The 20,684-nt window shown below is 45.6% G+C and overlaps 1 protein-coding gene across 1 annotated transcript; it reads left to right on the top strand.

The window, feature by feature from the left end:
• The first annotated feature begins 9,559 nt into the window (after positions 1 to 9,559).
• LOC122558212 (chemokine-like factor) lies at positions 9,560 to 20,365 on the top strand. Its single transcript, XM_043706538.1, has 5 exons — positions 9,560 to 9,664; positions 9,892 to 10,239; positions 15,029 to 15,181; positions 17,115 to 17,210; positions 19,149 to 20,365. Exons 2-5 carry the CDS (start codon positions 10,180 to 10,182, stop codon positions 19,242 to 19,244), a joined length of 405 nt encoding a protein of 134 aa, XP_043562473.1. The 5' UTR covers positions 9,560 to 9,664; positions 9,892 to 10,179; the 3' UTR covers positions 19,245 to 20,365.
• Positions 20,366 to 20,684: the final 319 nt, after the last annotated feature.

The following is a 20,684-nucleotide window of genomic DNA, read 5'->3' as shown; positions in this document are numbered from 1 at the left end:
GAAACAGTTTGAAACCATCCCGCCTCTCAGTCACTGGGCAGGGTTGGAGCTCATCTTCTCAAACTCGTTCATAACATTCCCTTCGTTGGCCGGATTGTCGGTTTTAGATTAGATTAGATTCCAGACAGTGTGGAAACAGGCCACTCGGCCCAACAAGTCGACACCGACCCTCCGAAGAGCAACCCACCCAGACCTATTCCCCTGCATTTACCCCATTGTAATGCACCTAACACTACAGAAAATTTAGTATAGCCAATTCACCTGACCTGCACATCTATGGACTATGAGAGCATCCGGAGGAAACCCACGCAGACACAGGGAGGATGTGCAAGTTCCACACAGACAGTCGCCCGAGGCTGGAAACGAACCTGGGACCATGAGGTAGCAGTGCTAACCACTGAGCCACCATGCTGGTTTTGTAGAGTGCTGTGATGCCAATAGCTTGGGTTCAATTCCCATCACCAGATTGAGGTTAGCATAAATAGTCTCCTTCTCAACCTCTTCCCTCGCCTGAGGGCCACCACTACCAGTCACTTATCACTAATGAAACAACAGCCCCTCTATGGTCTGGTAAGACTACAGCGACGCAACAGAGATGTGGTGGCTCAGTGGTTAGTACTGCTGTCTCACACCACCAGGGACCTGGGTTCGATTCCCTAAATTGAGTTTATTTATTCTCCTGTGACTGAGTCCTCCCACAGTCAGAAAAATGTGCAGGTTAGTTGGATTGTCCAGGTAAAAACAACGACTGCAGATGCTGGAAACCAGATTCTGGATCAGTGGTGCTGGAAGAGCACAGCAATTCAGGCAGCATCCAAGGAGCAGCGAAATCGACGTTTCGGGCAAAAGCCCTTCATCAGGAATAAAGGCAGAGAGCCTGAAGCGTGGAGAGATAAGCTAGAGGAGGGTGGGGGTGGGGAGAAAGTAGCATAGAGTACAATAGGTGAGTGGAGGAGGAGATGAAGGTATTTAAATCTAGCCACAGCTGACTTTTGGTCTGCAACGACAAGGATTCACTTATCAGACTTTCATGAAGTCAAGTCTCTGGTTTACCTTTACTTGTTGGGCTGCGATGGTTTGCAGTCATACCACTAGATGGAGTTGCACAATACGGAGTCATTATTAAAATTCTAACTCCGATAGGTTGTCAAAATTAATCAGTATCAGCAGCTGCAGCAGTCAATTTAATATTGACTAAGGGAGGATGTTATTCTACATAAATGTCTCCTATGCACTTGATAAACTATAGGTCTTTTCAACCATTTATTTAAATAATAAATGTGTAATATGGTTGAATTTAGAATACAGATGTAAAGTACAAATATAAAATCCAATACCAGGGTCCTGTGCTTAAACAAAGAAAACTACAATAGGATGAGGGAAGTGTTAGCTAAAGTAGACTGGAAGCAAAGACTTTATGGTGGGACAGTTGACAAACAGTGCTCAGCAAAAGTACATACCAGTGAAATGGGCAGAATGTAGGAAAAGGGGTAATCTTCCCTGGGTGTGTAAGGAAATAAGGGAGGCTATCAAATTGAAAGAGAGAGCTGATAAAGTGGCTAAGGTAGCGGGAAACTGGAAGATTGGGAAAGTTTTAAAATTCAACAGAAAACTATAAAAAGTGTTATAAATAAAAGTATGCTAGATTATGAGAATAAACTAGTTCAGAATATAAAGAAAGATATCAAAGGTTGTTATAAAAACATAAAACGAAAAAGAGTGGCTAAACATTTTTATTTTACTCAGCAAGCAAACCTCCATCCAGAACCTCAATCTGAGCTACAAATCTTCTCAAGACTTGCTAAAGTAAACATTGGTCCTTTAGAGGATGAGAAGGGGGATTTTGTAATGGAATATGTGGAACTGGCTGAAGCAGTTAAGAAGTATTTTTTGTTGGTCTTCACAGTGGAAGAGACAAAGAACATGCCAGCAATTGACAGAGAGACGAAGGTAGGTGAGGACCCAGAAACAATCATTATCACACATGAGGTAGTGTTGCACACACTAATAGTGCTAAGGGTAGAGAGGAAAAAACGGAGGGGTTGGAGGCCCTGGTCATGGCGGATGGAGGTGTAGAGGGATTGGATATCCATGGTGAAGATGAGGTGTTGGGGGCCGGGGAAACGGAAGTCTTTGAGGAGGTGGAGGGCGTGGGTGGTGTCTCGAACGTATGTGTGGAGTTCCTGGACTAGGGGGGATAGGACAGTGTCGAGGTAGGTAGAGATGAGTTCAGTGGGGCAGGAGCATGCTGAGACAATGGGTCGGCCAGGGTGGTCAGGCTTGTGGATCTTGATTGTCCAGGCCAGGTGGGTTAACCACAGGAAAATGTACGGATAGATTTGATGGGCTGAACAGCCTACTTCTACCATGTAGGTATTCTAGTTTTGACCTCTGTTCTAGCAAGTGATCATCCTGTAATTATTGTGCTGTACAATCAGTGTTACAATGCAAATGATGGAAAGATGCTTTCATTAAGCTCACATAAAATGTTTGGAGAAAAATCCATAAAGATAACATCAAACTTTTAAAAAGTATGATTGTCAGATTTCATGAGTCAAAAAACAAATGTGGTATCAAGGGGCCCAAGCAAAACTGGAATGAAGGGGAAAGCTCTCTAATGATTGAAGTCATACCGGCACATAGGATGGTGGTCGTCGTTATTGGATGTTAGCCATCTCAGCTCCAGGTCATCTCTGTAGGAGTTCCTCAAGGAGGTGTCCTAGGACCAACCACCTTCAGCTGCTTCATCAATGACCTTCCCTCCATCATAACATCAGAAGTGGGGATGTTTGCTGATTGTACAATGTTCAGCACCATTTGTGACTCCTCAGATACCAAAGCAGTCCATGTTCAAATGCAACAAGATCTGGACAATATCCAGGCTTGTGCTGACAAGTGACCTTCACACCACACAATTGCCATGTAATGACCATCTCCAATAAGAGATAATCTAACCATTGACACATGATATTCAATGGTATTATCCGACCACTGAATTCCCCATTAGCAATATCTTGGCTGTTACCATTGACCAGAAACTCCCTGGATTTGTCACATAAACACAACAGCCACAAGAGCAGGTCAGAGGCTCGGAATATTGCAAAAGGTAGCTCACCTGACTCCCCAAAAATGTCCAATCTGCAAGTCAGGAGTGTGAGGGAATACTCCCCACTTGCCTGGATGGGTGCAGCTCCAACAACACTCAAGAAGCTCAACACCATCCAGGACAAAGCAGCCCACTTGTTTGGCACCACATCTACTCCCTTCATGACCTACACAATGCAGTGCAGAAATTCAATGAAAATCTTCAGACAGGGCCTTCCAAATCCATAGGCGGAAGTGAGGACTGCAGATGCTAGAGATTAGAGTCAAGAGTGTGGTGCTGGAAAAGCACAGCAGGTCAGGCACCATCCGAGGAGCAGGAAAATCGACATTTCAGGCAAAAGCCCTTCATCAGGAATGAGGTTAGGTCCTGAGGCGGAAGATGATGCGTTCTTCCTGCAGGCGTCGGGTGGTGAGGGAGCGGCAAGGAGGAGGCCCAGGACCTGCATGTCCTCGGCAGAGTGGGAGGGGGAGTTGAAATATTCAGTCACAGGGTGGTGAGGTTGATTTGTGTGGGTGTCCTGGAGATGTTCTCTGATGCGGTCTGCAAGTAGGCGTCCAGTGTCCCCTATGTAGAGGAGATCACATCAGGAGCAACAGATACAGTAAATGATGTGTGGAATTGGAGGTGAAACTTTGATGGATGTGGAAGACTCCTTTGGGGCCTTGGATGGAGGTGAGGGGGGAGGTGTGGACACAGGTTTTGCAATTCCTGCGGTGGCAGGGGAGGGTGGTATGTTGGGGGTTGTGGACCTGACGAGGTAGTTGCAGAGGGAACAGTCTTTGCGGAAAGTGGATAGGGTGGGGAGGGAAATATATCCCTGGAGGTGGCGGAAATGGCGGAGGATGATACGATGTGTACGGAGGTTGGTGGAGTGGAAGGGAACAATCGATGTTTCGGGCAAAAGCCCTTCATTAAGAATAAGGCTGGGAGCCTTGGGGGTGGAGAGATAAGTGGGAGGGGGTGGGGCTGGGAAGAAGATAACTGAGAGTTCAATAGGTGGATGGAGGTGGGGGTGAAGGTGATAGCTCGGAGAGGAGGGTTGGAGCGGATAGTTGGGAAGGTAGATTGACAGGTGGACAAGTCATGAGGATGTTGCTGAGCTAGAAGGTTAGAACTGGGGTAAAATTGGGGAGGAGAAATGAGGAAACTGGTGAAGTTCACATTGATGCCCTGGGGTTGAAGGGTCCCAAAATGGAAGATGAGGCGTTCTTCCTCCAGGTGTCGGGTGGTGAGGGAGTGGTGGTGGATGAGGCCCAGGACCAGCATGTCTTCATCAGAGTGGGAGGGGAAGTTGAAATGTTCACCCTCGGGGTGGTGGGGTTGATTGGTGCGGGTGTCCCAGGGATGTTCTCTGAAGCATTCTGCAAGAAGGCGTCCAGTTTCCCCAATGTAAAGGAGACTGCATCGGAAGCATCGGATACAATAAATAACATGTGGAAGTACAGGTGAAACTTTGATGGATGTGGAAAGCTCCTTTGGGACCTTGGACGGAGGTAAGGAGGGGGGTGTGCGCACAGGTTTTGGAATTCTTGCATTGGCAGGGGAATGTGCCAGGAGGGGACGGTGGGTTTTTGGGGGGCATGGACTTGACCAGATAGTCGCAGAGGGAATGATCTTTGTGGATTGGGGTGAGGAGGGAAATATATCCCTGGTGTTGGGGTCCATTTGGAGGTGACGGAAATTTCAGAGAATGATATGATTTATGCAGAGGTTGGTGGGATGGAAGGTGAGGACCAGGAGTGTTCTGTCCTTGTTGTGGTTGGAGAGGTGGGGTTTGAGGGCGGAGGTGCAGGACATGGGTGAAATGCGTTGAAGGGCATCTTCAACCATGTGGGAGGGGAATTTACAGTCTCTAAAGAAGGAGTCCATCTGGTGTGTTCTGTGGTACAACTGGTCCTACTGGGAGTAGATAGGAGCAGAGGGATTCCCAATTCACTCCACCCTACTCTCCTACCTATCACCTTCAGCCCTACCTCCATCCACCTATTACACTGTCAGCTACCTTCTCCCCAGCCCCACCCCCTCCCACTTATCTCTCCACCCCTGAGGCTCCCAGACTCATTCCTGTTGAAAGGTTTTTGCCCGAAGCGTCAATTTTCCCGCTCCTTGGAAGTTGCCTGACCTGCTGTGCTTTTCCAGCACCACACTCTTGACCCTTCCAAATCCATGACCACTTCTATCTAGAAGGACAATGGCAGCAGCTACATGGGAATGCCATCCCCTGCAAGATTGTCTCCAAGTGTCTCATCATTTAGACTTGGAAATATATCACCATTCTTACAGTGTTGCTGGGCATAAATCCTGGAATCCCCTCCCTCAGGGCATTTTTGGGTCTCCCTATAGCACATAGTTCAAGAAGGCAGCTCAGCACCACCTTGTCAAGGGCCAACTAGGGACGGGCAATAGAAGCGACTCACACACCCCATGAATAAATTTAAAATTATTGAGGCATCCAATATTTGGAATTATAAATAGCATACTTACAAACTTTAGAGGGAATTCAGGAGAACATGCTGAACCCAGAGAGCAGTGTGAATGTGGATTGCTCTGTCACAGGGAATGGGTGAAGTGATTAGTTATGGACATATTTAAGTGGAAGTTGGATAAACCCACTGGGGAGAAAGAAATAAAGAATATGCTGAGATGTGAGATGAACTGGAAGGCTCAGGTAGCCTGTAGACAGGGTGACAGAGTTCAGCTGGTTTACCTGTTCCGATTCTGTATATATTTTGTGTAAAAAAACTTAATTGGCAAAATTAACAATAAACATCTTAACCAGAAGAGGATGACTCTTACAATGGTCACCCCTTGGATGTTATCAGGATAAATATTTGCAGTCCCATTCCTGTTTGCCAGCTTTATGGTCCTGCTAGTCTCAGTCACAATAAATGCAATAGGCAGCGACAATTGTACATATTTACTGTAAATATTCCCTGTCTTCCTGACAGAACAAAGACTGCAACTACAAAGAAGGAAATGAACAATGGTTCTTTCTCTATTAGGGAACAACAACTTGTAGCATATCAGGGGTGACCATGCAGAAGGAGGCCATTTATCACCAAACGTTGTACTCCTACCTTTTCCTCATAGTCCTGCACACTGTTTCTGAACTAGTCCTCAAACTCTGGATGTGCAGGGTGAAAATCTGATGTTGTACCCACCAAACAGTCGAGGCTCCTTTGTGATATATATGAATGACTTGGATGAAAATGCAGGTGGGTGGGTTAATACGTTAGCTGACACCACAAAGATCAATGGCGTTGTTGATAGTGTAGAAGGTTGTCAAAGGATACAACTGGGTACGGATCAGTTGCAGTTGTGGTCAGAGAAATGGCAGGTGGAGTTTAATCTGGGCAAGTGTGAGGTGCTGAACTTTAGAAGATCAAATGTTAAGGAAAAATATGTCATTAATTGCAGGACGCTGAACAGCATTGATGTACAGAGGGATTTTGAGTTCAAGTCCATATCTCCCTGAAAGTGGCCACACAAGTAGATAGAGAGAGTGGTAAAGAAAGTGTATAGCATGCTTGCTTTTGTTGGTTGGCAAATTGAGCACAAGGGTCAGGATGTCATGTTGCAGCTTTATATGACCTTGGTTAGACCACACTTAGAATATTGTGTTCAATTCTGAACGCCACATTGCAGGGAGGATGTGGATGCTTTGGAGAGGGTAAAGAAGAGGTTTATCAGGATGCTGCCTAGATGAGAGGGTATGAGCTATAAGGAGAGACTAGAAAACCCCAGGCTGTTTTCTGTCTGGAGCGGCAGAGGCTGAGGGGAGATTTGATAGAAGTCAATAAAATTATCAGATGCATAGATAGGATTATAGAATTATAGAATCCCTATAGTGTAGAAACAGGCCCTTTGGCCCAACAAGTCCACCAAAGAACAATCCACCCAGACTCATTCCTCTACCTTATATTTACCCTGACTAATGCACCTAACCTACACATCCCTGAACACTACGGGCAATTTAGCCTGGCCAGTTCACCTCACCTGCATATTTTTGGATTGACAGTCAGAATCTTCTTTCCCAGAGTTAAAATGTCTAATACTAGGGGGCATGCATTTAAGGCGAGAGAGGGAAAGTTCAAAGGAGATATGAGAGGCAGGTATTTTACACAGAGAGTGGTAGGGGTTTGGAACACACTTCCGGCAGTGGTGATGGAGGCAGATACAATAGCCACATTTAAGGGGCTTTTAAATAAGCAGATAAGTATGCAAGGAATGGAGGGATATGGGTAGGGACAGGCAGAAGGGATTAGTTTAATTTGGCATCATGTTCGGTACAACACCGTGGGCTAAAGGGCCTGTTCCTGTACTGTACTGTTTCTACATTCTGTGTTTATTTCTATCCAAATAACTATCCCACGCCCCACTTGAATGACTCAACTGAACCTGTTTTCATCACGTTTCTAAACAATGCATTCCAGACACCAACTACTCACTGTGTGAAAAAGTTTTCTTCTCACATTATCTTTGTTTCATTTACACATCACTAAATCTTTATTCTTTTACAAGGGGAAGCAGTTTCTCCCTGTCTATCCAGTCTGCTCATAGTTTTGAAAACGTCTATCAAATCTCCCCTCAGCCTTCTTCTCTCCAAGGAGAACAATCTCAACTTCTTCAATCCATCCTCATAATTCAAGTATCTCATTCCTGGCCACTCTCGTAAATTGCTTCTGCACTCTCTCCGGTGCATTTACATTACTTCCATGGTTTAGCATTCAGAAATCTGCACAATACCCCAGCTGAGGTCTACCAAGGAGACAATGTAAGTGAAACATCATCTGCCTACTCTTGTATCAATTAAAGAAAAAACACATTTTGTTGAAGCTTTTCAATTTACACTCATCCGGCCATTTATGGCACAAAGGGGAACAACATTTCATAGAATCCCTACAGCGTGGAAACAGGCCATTAGGCCCACAAGTCCACACCGACCCACCCCCCCAAAGAGTAACCCACCCAGACAGAGTCCCCTACCCTCTTATTCTACATTTTGCCTGACTAATGCACCTAATCCACACATCCCTGAATAGTATGGGCAATTTACCTTGGCTAATCCACCTAACCTGCTCATCCTTGGATTGCAGGAGGAAACTAGAGCACCCAAAGGGAAAATGTGCATATATGGGAAGAACATGCAAACTCCACACAGACAGTCACCCAAGGCTGGAATCAAACCTGACTCCCCAGTGCTGTGAGGCAGCAGTGCCAACCACTGAGCCACCATACTACCCTATTGTCATTTTTCAAAAGATTTATACTGTATGAGAAGAGAGCACTGACAGGTTAGCAAGTGGACTCTGACTAGTTGAGGCTTTGCCATTGAGAATGCAATGGTTGGATGACATCTTACAGTTCACTGCCAAGTAAGGTTGGATGACATCTTACAGTTCACTGCCAAGTAATCGATAAAGAAAGAGAATGGAATATGAATATAGAATAGCTGGAAACAGTAAACCACATTGCAAAAGCATCTATGGGTATGTAAAGAGGAAAAGATTTGCAAAGACAAATGTGGATCCATTATCATGGGGTGGTGCTTGAAGTTGCAAGTGTTTAAGAAAGGAGGGAGAGAGAAAACACGGAACTACAGACTCATTAGCCCAACAGCCCATTAATAGGGAAAATACCAGATCTATTATAAAGTATACAATTATTGGATATTTAGAAAATAATTGTCTTATTGGACAGAATCAGCAAAGATTTATGAGGAGGAAGTCACATTAACATACCTGATAATGTTGATTGAGGATGTTACTAACAGTGTTGATAAGGAGGAAACAGTGGATGTGATGTATTTTGGATTTTCAGAAGACTTTTGATAAATGTCCACACAATATGTAGTAAATAATATTAAAGTGCAGTAGATCAGGGTTTACAAACTAACATGAAGTCGGGATTGATTAACAGGCAGAAAACAAAGAGTGTGAATAAATAAATCTTTCTCAGCTGACATGCTGTGACCAGTGGGAACTTCAAGGTCAATACTTGGGCTCCAGATCTTCATAGTCTATATCAATGATTTGGACATGGAGACCAAGTGTAATATTTCCAAGTTTGCAAATGTACAGAACTTGGTGAGAATGTGAGATGTGAAGGGGCTTCCAGAGGATAGAGTCAAACTGAGTGATTGGGCAAGATCATAGCAGGTAGAATGTAACGTGAATTTGTGTAAGATTCACACTTTGGTAGGAGGAACAAAAGCACAGGGTATTTCATAACATGGTGAGAGATTGGAAAGTGTTTCTGTCCAGGTAGACCCAGTGTCCTTGTTCATAAGTCACTGAAAGCTAGCGTGTTAGGTACATTTAGCAGCTCAGAAGGTAAACAGTATTGATGCAAGGGAGACAAGCAGGAAGCTGGATGAACACAGCAAGGCAGGCACCATCAGGAGGTACAGAAGTCGACGTTGCATGTGACTTCTCCTTTTCCTGATGCTGCCTGCCTTGCTGTGTTCATCCAGCCTCCCGCTTATCTACTTTGAATTCCAGCATCTGCAGTTTTTTTTGTCAAACTTTATTGATACATGGTCTGCTATGGGGGTCAGAGGTAAGGACACACTCCCTCCCTCCCTCCAATATAAAATGGGCTCTGGGATTTAATGATCCCAGTTGAGGTAGTTGCTATGCAAAGGCTTCGATCAGGCATCTCGTTTCTGTTACTTTTCCTGAAATTGCTGGTCCGAAGGGGAAGAGGGGTGTGTAGGTTATACATAACTGCGTGTTATAATTGGAGAATTGCAGTAATTGATACATGTGTTACTCAATTCCATTTAGTTACGGGACTCTGGTACAATACGTTTCATCTAATTTGTGACAAGGGGAGCTGATAAAGAGGGAATACCTTCATCCCACTGTTACCAGGTGTTAAGGGCAGCGTTGCACACACCGCTCAGACAGAGACAGAGACAGAGACAGAGAGGGGCTGCATGTCACCTCACTCAGGGCAGGATCAGGAAGTTTAAAAAAGCAGGAAGTTCTGACAGTCCCAAAGCTACAGAACAGAGAAAGCTGAGCACAGACCGAGGGAAACGAGGGGCATCCTCTGTGCGAGTGAACCCAGAAATGGAAGTGAATTACTTGTTTCTGAAGTCCAAACGAAGTGTGCTGAAGATTGCAGAAATGGTGAGAGAAGATGTAACAAGTGGGAATTATCTTTTGGAGAGGGCGTGTGTATGATGGGGGGGGGGGGGGGACGGGGCGGCGTTTGGTGGTGGGGTGTTTTTATCGGGGGTGGGGGGGCGTGGTCAATGATCTAGGGGACATCAGACGGACACACACACACACACACACACACAGCTAACCAGGAGCTCCAAGGGCAAATCTTTTCCCTAGTTAGTGCAGGATGTGTGTGCGCGCGTGTTGGATATGGGTGTCACCGAACAGGCCAACATGTAATACTTATCCTTAGTTTTACTTTCGATTAGTTGAGTACTTTTGTTGTTTGTACCACCTCTGCGCATTTTTCTGCCTCCTTTTTCTGTTTTTTCATCTGACCCCTTCCTCTCCACAGTCACATTTACAAAGCAGTGATTGTGCCTTTTGCTTCTGTGGGTATACCTGCTTCTACAATAACTTTCTCACTGCTGTTCAACTCTGGAAAATATCCAGAGAAGATCAATCTTGCAGCAATTCCACATCACTCACATCACCGACCAGGGCTCCATCCAAATTCAGGACATGCACTGACCAAACTGCTTTCAGAATAGGCGAAAGTGAGGACTTCAGATGCTGGAGATCAGAGTCGAAAGTGCGGTGCTGGAAAAGCACTGCAGGTCAGGCAGCATCCGAGGAGCAGGGGAATCGATGTTTCAGGCATAAGCCCATTTGCTCAAAATACCCATTCTCCTCATCCTTGGATGCTGCCTGACCTGCTGTGCTTTCCCAGCACCACACTCTGGTCTGCATTCAGAATAGGGTACATCCATGTCTATGTGGCTGTTTAAGCCTGGCTTCCTAACTGCACTGTGAGTCTACCTACACCACATCATGGCAGTGGTACAAGAAGGGAGCTCCTCACCACCTTCCAAGGGGTCGTTATGGATGATTACAAATGCTGGTCCAGCCAGTGATACCCACATCTTGTCAACGAATTTTGAATAATGTGCTTGCAATTTTAGGAATATAGGACCAACACTTTGAGCCTCCTTCACCATTTCAGATGGTGGCTGATCATTAACCTCAATGTAATTATCTCACACTGTTTCCAGATTCCACAGTGGGATTGGTATCTAAAAATCTATCAACCTCTGCCTCGATAATATTCAGTGGAGTTCTCTACTCCAGAAGGCTGTGGAAGCTCAGCCAAAGGGTCATTACTGACAAAGTAGAAATTCCTCCTCATCTTGGTACTAAGTGATAGTCTCAGAAGGTGACAGTGAGCTTGTTGAGCTGCTGTGGTGTAGGTAAACTCGGCACTGTGAGGGAGGGAGCTGTTTGAGATTTTTCTCTATCCATTCTCATGGCTGTCAATGACTGGCCTGGATTTATTGCCTGTCCCTAGTTATAGAGTCACGGGTAGCACGGTTAGCACTGCTGCCTCACAGTGCCAGAGACCCGGGTTCAATTCCCCCCTCAGGCAAACTGGAGTTTGCACGTTCTCCCCGTGTCTGCATGGGTTTCTTCCCGCAGTCCAAAAATGTGCAGGTTAGGGAAGTAATCTAATCTAAAAAAATTGGCCATGCAAAATCGCCCGCAGTGTTAGGTGAAGGGGTAAATGTAGGGGAATGGATCCCTCTTCGGAGGGTCGGTGTGGACTTGTTGGGCCGAAGGGCTTGTTTCCACACTGAGTAATCTAATCTAAGATGTACAGCACGAAACAGACCCTTCAGACCAATCTGTCCATGCCGACCAGATATCCCAACCCAATCTAGTCCCACCTGCCAGCACGTAGCCCATATCCCTCCAAACTCTTCCTATTCATATACCCATCCAAATGCCTTTTAAATGTTGCAATTGTACCAGCCTCCACCACATCCTCTGGTAGTTCATTCCATACATGTACCACCTTCTGTGTGAAAAAGTTGCCCCTTAGGTCTCTTTTATATCTTTCCCCTCTCGCCCTAAACCTATGCCCGCTAGTTCTGGACTCCCCCACCCCAGAAAAATACCTTGTCTATTTATCCTACTCATGTCCCTCATAATTTTGTAAACCTCTATAAGGTCACCCCTCAGCCTCCGAGGCTCCAGGGAAAACAGCCCCAGCCTGTTCAGCCTCTCCCTATAGCTCAAATACTCCAAGCCTGGCAACATCCTTGTAAATCTTTTCTGAAACCTTTCAAGTTTCACAACATCTTTCCGATAGGAAGGAGACCAGAATTGCACGCAATATTCCAACAATGGTCTAACCAATGTCCTGCACAGCTGCAACATGACCTCCCAACTCCTGTATTCAATACTCTGACAAATAAAGGAAAGCATACCAAATGCCTTCTTCACTATCCTATCGACCTGTGGCTCCACTTTCAAGGAGCTATAAACCTGCACTCCAAGGTCTTTTTGTTCAGCAACACTCCCTAGGACGTTACCATTAAGTGTATAAGGCCTGCTAAGATTTGCTTTCCCAAAATGCAGCACCTCGCATTTATCTGAATTAAACTCCATCTGCCACTTCTCAGCCCATTGGCCCATCTGATCAAGATCCTGTAGTAACCTTCTTCGCTGTCCACTGCACCTCCAATTTTGGTGTAATCTGCAAACTTACTAACTGTACCTCTTATGCTCACACCCACATAAGGTATATAAATGATGAAAAGTAGTGGACCCAGCGCCGATCCTGGTGGTACTCCACACTGTTCAACAGGCCCTATAGTCTAAAAAACAACTCTCCATACCACCCTCTACCTTCTACCTTTGAGCCAGTTCAGTATCCAAATGGCTACTTCTCCCTGTATTCCATGAGATCTAGCCTTGCTAACCAGTCTCCCATGGGGAACCTTGTCGAACGCCTTATTGACGTCCATATAGATCACATCTACCACTCTGCCCTCATCAATCCTCTTTGTTACTTCTTCAAAAGAGAAGGTGGGAGTGAGCTGCCTTCTTGAACTGCTGCAATCAGTGTGCTGTAGGTGGATCCATAATGCTGTTAGGGAAGGAAATCAAGGATCTTGATTCAGGAACAGTGAAGGATCAGCGACGTATTTCCAAGTCAGGATAGTGAATGATTTGGAGGGTGAAATAATTGCCCAGAGGCCAGTATCCCATCACCAAGTCACCCTTTCTTTACACGTGCACAGTACATGGGCTCTGACCAGCCAGTTCAGAGCCAGGTCCCAGACTGAGGAGACTCCAAATCCCCATTTCTCTTTTTTTCCTTTCTTTCCCTTTTTTTTATATATAACCCCCACACTACCGCCTAATTGCGGTAGTGCTTATTTTTTTTCCCCAGCACCCATGGTATGTGTGTGCAGGTGTGACCCCCTGTTAATTTATTTTTTTCCTTTCCCCACACTACCACCTAAGTGCGGTAGTGCTTATTTTTTCCCCAGCACCCATGGTGTGTGTGTGCAGGTGTGAGACACAGTGGAAGACACAAAGTGCACGAATCTTTATTCAATTTCCACCAAAAGGAAGATAGGAAAACACCCGGGTGGCCAGTGACAAACACTGCCCTTCACATCAAAGGGCAGTGCTCACACTCCTGTTTTTTTTTCCCCATGGTGTGTGTGTATACGTGTGAGACACAGTGAAAGACACAAAGTGCACGAATCTTTATTCAACCACCAGGAATATAGGAAAACACCCGGGTGGCCAGTGACAAGCAGTGCCCTTCACATCAAAGGGCAAGTCCCTGTTTTTTTTTATATATAACCCCCACACTACCGCCTAATTGCGGTAGTGCTTATTTTTTTTCCCCAGCACCCATGGTATGTGTGTGCAGGTGTGACCCCCTGTTAATTTATTTTTTTCCTTTCCCCACACTACCACCTAAGTGCGGTAGTGCTTATTTTATCCCCAGCACCCATGGTGTGTGTGTGCAGGTGTGAGACACAGTGAAAGACACAAAGTACACAAATCTTTATTCAATTTCCACCACCAGGAAGATAGAAAAACACCCGGGTGGCCAGTGACAAACACTGCCCTTCGCATCAGAGGGCAGTGCTGTGTGATCAAAACAGCGAAGGGGAGAGTAGGGACTAAATCAAAATAGAGTTGGAGGGAGAAATGATGCACTCCACTCCCTGCGGCACCCACCTCTCCCTGAACAACTCCAGGGTGTTGGTGGTCACCGCGTGCTCCTTCTCCAAGGATCCCCTGTTTCTATCTGTCAACCAGGGTTCCCTAATTGACCCAGGTTAACAGCCCCAATCAAGAATCTCACAGTCAATGAGATCCATCTGGCCCTCGTTCCGATCATTCAGGGGGTGGTCTTCCCATGTATCTGCTGCTCTTGTCCTTCTAAATGGAAGTGGTTGTGGGTTTGGAAAATGATGTCTAAGGTTCTTTGGTGAATTTCTGCAATGTATCTTGTAGGTGGTATACACTGCTGCTATTGACCATCAGTGGTCAAGGAAGTGAGTGCTTGTGAATCTGATGCTAATCAAATGGGCTACTTTATCCTGGATGGTGTCAAGCTTCCTGAGTGTTGTCAGGAAGTGAGCTACTTGCTGCAGGGTTGCTAGCCTCTGAACTGCTCTTATGTGTTTATGTGGTGAGTCTAATTGTGCTTCTGGTCAATGGTAACCCAGAAGATGTTGATACTGGGGAGGGGGTCCAATAATACCATTGTATGTCAAGGGGTGATGCTTAAATTGTCTCTTGTTGGAGATGGTTATAGCCTGGCATTTGTGTGGTGTGAATGTTATTTGTCACTTGTCCAGACCTTGCTGTATACAGACACAGACTGCTTCAGTTCTACAAACAAGAGACTGAGTTCCCTAAACTGAGTGAACAATATTTTACCTGTTTACAGGTTGCAGCTTTTGTGGTTTTTGTTTCCTTTGCTGCTTCATCCTCGGGAGTTTTTATAGCAGTTCCCCTCATGGAGATTCTCATCACGCTGGCCTTCTATCTCTTGTTTCTGCTTAAGCTGGACTCTAAAATGACGTTATTCTGGCCATTGATGGTGAGTAAAATTAACTGCAAGTTAATCCAACAAGTGTGATCAAATCATGGGTAATCTTTAAGAGGGCCCAGTATTAAGACTCAGATAGGCAGGCCCTGAAATCAATCTTCATCCGTACAAATATATATGAGTTTATGATTTAGGAGCAGGAATAGGCCATTCGGCCCCTCAAGCCTGCTCCACCATTCAATATGGTCATTACTGATCAGATGGTGGCCTCAACTCCATTTTCCTGCCTACTCCCTGCTCTTTAACTCCCTTAAGGAGGCAAGAATCTAACTACCCCTGTCCTTAGTATATTCATCGAGCCTGCCTTCACCACTCCATGGGGGAAGAGAGTTTCTCAGACTCATAATCGGACGTTTATAAAATCATGAGGGGCACAGAGAGGGTAAGTAGGCAAGGTCTTTTCCCCGGGGTGGGGGAGTCCAAAACTAGAGGGTATGGGTTTAAAGTGGACCTAAGGGGCAACTTTTTCACACAGAGGGTGGTGCGTGTATGGAATGAGCTGCCTGACGTAGTGGTGGAGGCTGATACAATTACAACATTTTAAAAGGCATCTGGATTGGGTATATGAATAGGAAGCGTTTGGAAGGATATGGGCCAAATGCTGGCAAATGGGTCTAGATTGGAAACAAGGGCCTGTTTTCATACTGTACAGAATCTAAACTAATCTGAATCAAACTTAATTTAGGATATCTGGTTGGCATGGACAAGTTGGACAGAAGAGTCTGTTTCCATGCTTTGTTTCTAGAGCATAGCCTTAGAGTAAAGGGAAGACCTTTTAGAATGGAGATAAGGAGAAACTTCTTCAGCCAGAGAGTGGGGAATCTATGGAATTCACTGCCACTGAAGGCTGTGGAGGCCAGGTCACCGAGTATATTTAAGACGGAGATAGATAGATTCCTGATTCTGAAGGGGATCAAGGTTTATGAGGATAAGGCGGGAGAATGGAGATGAGAAATGTATCAGCCATGATTGAATGGTAGAGCAGACTCCATGGGCTGAATGGCCTAACTTCTGCTCCTATGTCTTATAGTCTTATAGTCTGTGACTCTGAGTAATTCTGCTTCTCTCCGTCTTAAATTTGAAACCTCATATTTAAAACTGTGTCCCTCAGTCCCAGTCTGTCCCACAAAGGGGAAACCATGCTTTCAGCATCCACTCTCTCAAGTCTGCTCTGGATCTTATACATTCCAATGAAGGGTACAGGAGGTGATAGTGTGTTCATAATCTCGCTGAGCTAGTATTTCAGAAGTTCATGTTCTGAGAACATAGGTTCAAAGCCCAGCATGGCAAATGTTGGAATTTGAATTTCATAAGATCTGGAGTTAAAAACTACTCTAATGTCGTTTTAACAAATCCTGATCTGGTTCACTTCTGCCCTTCAAGAAATAAAATGTGCCATCTTTACCTGGTCTGACCTACATGTGATACCAGGGCAGGGTAATGTTCTGGAATCTTACCTTCCCTCTGAAATGGCCAAGCAAACTCTGCACTTCAAGGGACAATAAATGCTTTCATACCCACACACCACGAAAGAACACAGGAAATAATCACGATTCACTTACTGACCCTGTCCTGGGAGTGTTTGATGAGGGTCAGTGTAGAGGGAGCTTTATTCTGTATCTAACCCCATGCATCCCTGTCATGTTTGACAGGGACAGTGTAGTGGAAAGTTTTATACTGTATCTACCCACATGCTGTACCTATCCTGGGAGTGTTTAATGGGGACAGTTTCAAGGGAGCTTTACTTTCAGTTTGGAAGAGTAGAGGGAGCTATATTCTGGGTCTAACCCCGTGCTGTCCCTTCCCTGTTATTTCGTCCCTGAGATCCTTCAACAATGACACATCCATCACCTTGAGAGATTTTTAAAAATATAATGATTTTAATCAGAATTCCGGTTTTAATTTGATGTTTAATCTTTTCTAGGATGGTGTAAATTCTGTGTTTGCGGCTGTGCTGTTACTGATAGTCTGTATTGCGGCTGTAGTGAGCAGGATCACTGCTGGCATCCTCACTGGTTCAGTAAGTGTTGGGAAGGTTCAGCAGACAATTTGAGACCGACCTCAGAGCAGCTTTGCTGTTAACTGGGTAATTTGTGACTGAAAACCTGCTCCAGAAATACAAGTTGCACTCTGCTCCCTCAGGCTCATACCGCACCCCCATCCACCCCAGGGGGATCCCCCCCCCCTTGGTGGGGGGATCTGTCCCCACCACCACACCCCAACCCCAGGGTCTGCCTGAGTCACACACTTCCCCCACCCCAGGGTCTGCCTGAGTCACACACTTCCCCCACCCCAGGGTCTGCCTGAGTCACACATTTCTCCCAACGCCAGGGGCTGTGTGAGTCTCACACTCACCCACTCCAGGGTCTGTCTGAGTCAAACACTCTCCCTACTCAGGGTCTGTCTTTTTGCATGTGAATTTTTGCAGTGCATCTTGCAGATTGAACACACTGCTGCTCCTGAGCGTTGGTGTATGGCTGTTCCTCTGAATTAAACCCTTTGTATTGGTTACTTGTTTCCCTATGAGTTTGTTAAGAATAAAACCTGCCTCTTCCTCAGGGGAGCATTCACATAAACCAGTGCAGGTCAATCTGAGGCACAGGTGCAGACTGGACCCTCAGTGTTCATGTGTGAGACTTGATTGAACATTCAACTCTGGGAAAGCTCCCTCACCAACCCTGTGCTCTCTTCACTCAAACCACCCACACTGCCCAATCAGGCTGAATGTCTCTACCCCTAAATCAAAGACATTGAGACAAGTTATAGTTGCCCCATTGAGACTGGTTAAGAAAGCATTAAGAAGCGCATCAAACCTTCTGCTGATCTGTGGCTCAGTCAGGCATGAGGCAGGCCTTACATGGAGACACTGGGTCTTCAAGGAGCTGGAGAGGTCCATGAGGGGGAATAAAGGGTTGGCTCAGGGGGCTCCTTCCTTCTGGCACTGGGTCTCTCAATCGGGCACTGAGGGCCTTTGAATGTGAGACCTCGTCTTTGCCCTGGAGGAGACCCCAAGAAACCAGCACAGGAGACAGCCCCAGCCCCTGGTTTAATACTAGCAAGTGCTGGGATATGACCCATAAATGGGTATTAATTAATTAGGGCCTTCCCACCCTGGACTTAATCATAGAATCCCTGCAATGTGGAAGCAGGCCATTCATTCCACACCGACCCTCCAAAGAGCATCCCATACAGATTTATACCCCTACCCTATCCCTGTATTCACATGGCTAATCCACCTAAACTACACATCCCTGGACACTGATGGCAATTTAGCATGGCCAATCCACCCTAACTGGCTCATCTTTGGATTGTGGGAGGAAGCCCAGAGCACCCAGAGAAAACCCACGCAGACAACGTGCACTCTCCCCAAAGATAGTCACCTGAAGCTGGAATCGACCCTGGATCCCTGGCGCTGTGAGGCAGTAGTGCTAACCACTGAACCACCCTTAAGAGGATCCCTACCCACTCAGTTAATTTCCCGCCCTAGCTCCAATCACCAGGCTCAGCTCTGGGCAGGGTATTAAGTTCAGGCCTATAACATAAACCAATCTTTCAGCCTGACTACACTGTATCACTGTTTACACTCCTGGCAGGTAAGTAATCCTAAATGCATGTACCCACCTTTTTTTCCCATCTCCCCGTATCCCATTTCCTTCCTCTTCCCTCCCCTCTCTAACCCCAACCTGAAAAGTGACACTAATTTCTGCATCAGTTATTGGAGTTGAATTGCACAGCCTCTTGACCCACTGAAAAATGTTCTCTTGCCATTTGTCCAAATTCTCTCTCAGCCATATTGGTAACTACAGCCTCTTGCTTTGGTTTCCCTCAGCTTATAGAATATGTTTGACTTTTCTGTCATGTCCCTTCACACTCTGTTGTTCCAATGTTATGTGGTGTTGAGCATTCCTCAAGATCCGGATCCCCGTGGTTGCTAAACTTTTTTCTGTCTAATCTCCAGGTCTTTGGTTTCATAGCTGTCGCCCTGTATATTGCTGACTCTTATGTAATGTGCAGCCTCATCACTGTCAACCAACACAATACTTCCAGCAGGTGACCCCATGGAGAGCTGTCTGTGTGAGCAAGCTCAGCTGCTGATCTTTCAGTCCAGTCCCAATCCCTGTGTGATTCACAGCTTCAGCTCCTCCCGTCTTGGAATGTCATTATCTTGCAATCCTGGAATGATGTGCTGCCGTTTACTCTGGCCATTCGCACAGCATGGACAAGAACCTGGAGGTTTCAGAACAGTGGAAGATCACATCGCTGATTCACCAAAGAAAGGATTATATTGTTATCAGGGCGTGTGAACAGAGCTCCCACTGAGCTGGGTCAGGTGGTTCCTGATGAAGGGCTTTTGCCAGAAACGTCAATTTTCCTGCTCCTCGGATGCTGCCTGACCTGCTGTGCTTTTCCAGCACCACTCTGATCTAAACTCTGGTTTCCAGCATCTGCAATCCTCACTTTTGATCAGGTGTAACATTCCTGATCAGCAGAATTTTCTCTTGCTCAGTAACATCTAGACATAGAATTACAGAGAACTGACAGTGTGTGGACAAGCCATTCAGCCCACTGTTCCATACTAATGTTCCAGTCTAGCCTCCTTGTCTTTCAACATAACACTCCACAGTATTCCTGTCTCCTTCACCTGCTCATTTAGCTTCATCTCAAATATGTCTTTGTTTCATCTGAACCTCTCACTGCCCTAGTGAGTCCTACATTCTCACCATTTTCTGGGCAGAGAGGTTTTTCCTGGATGCCCAATTGTCTGTCTTTCTCTCACACACACTCACACACTCTCACACACACACACATCTGCATAAGGAGAAACATTTTCTTTGGTCAACCCAGTTGTAAATGGTTGCTTTATTAATGATTTTGTCTGAGATACTCATCAGGGAAAATCCTCATAAACATGTTTATATCAGGTTGGCCATCACAGTGGTTGAAAGAAATGTTTAACCCCTGCAGGCTGCTGGCTGTGTATCACTCGATAATGGGGTTACTTCTGTGTGACCAAAGTACAGCCCCTTGAACATTTTATCTTATGTTTTTGCAATGTGCACACTGACTAACAATCACTCCAACTCAAAAGCTCCGCACAATTTTAATCACTTGTTTTTGTATGTTGGAATGGTTTAGAAGTCTTTTATAATTAAAAAAAAAACCTCTAAATGAAAAGCTCCTGTTGTCTGATTCGTAGAATGATTAACCTGCATTTCCACTGTAGATAGGCAGGAGGCTGGAGGAACACAGCAAGCCAGGCAGCATCATGAGGTGGAGAAGTCAATGTTTCAGGTAGAACCCAGTCCTGAAGAAGGGTTACATCTGAAACATCGACTTCTCCACTCTGATGCTGCCTGGCTTGCTGTGTTCTTCCAGCCTCCTGCATGTCAACCTTGTATTCCAGCATCTGCAGTTTTGTTTGTCTCTAACTGAGTTTATATTGGGCAATTTACAACCTGGGGATCCTAAAGTATTTTTGAAACGCTCTCCCTGT

The sequence above is a fragment of the Chiloscyllium plagiosum genome, chromosome 17 (assembly GCF_004010195.1).
Source record: "Chiloscyllium plagiosum isolate BGI_BamShark_2017 chromosome 17, ASM401019v2, whole genome shotgun sequence".
NCBI lineage: Eukaryota > Metazoa > Chordata > Chondrichthyes > Orectolobiformes > Hemiscylliidae > Chiloscyllium > Chiloscyllium plagiosum.
The sequence above is the reverse complement of the archived record's forward strand: the minus strand, read 5'-3'. Positions and strand labels throughout refer to the sequence as shown.

Excerpts from the sequence above, each read along its gene's own strand:
- LOC122558212 (XM_043706538.1), top strand. The coding sequence starts at position 10,180 with ATGGAAGTGAATTACTTGTTTCTGAAGTCCAAACGAAGTGTGCTGAAG. Across the intron at positions 15,182-17,114 it reads CGTTATTCTGGCCATTGATG|GATGGTGTAAATTCTGTGTT; the intron begins GTGAGTAAAATT and ends AATCTTTTCTAG. Across the intron at positions 17,211-19,148 it reads CTGGCATCCTCACTGGTTCA|GTCTTTGGTTTCATAGCTGT; the intron begins GTAAGTGTTGGG and ends TCTAATCTCCAG.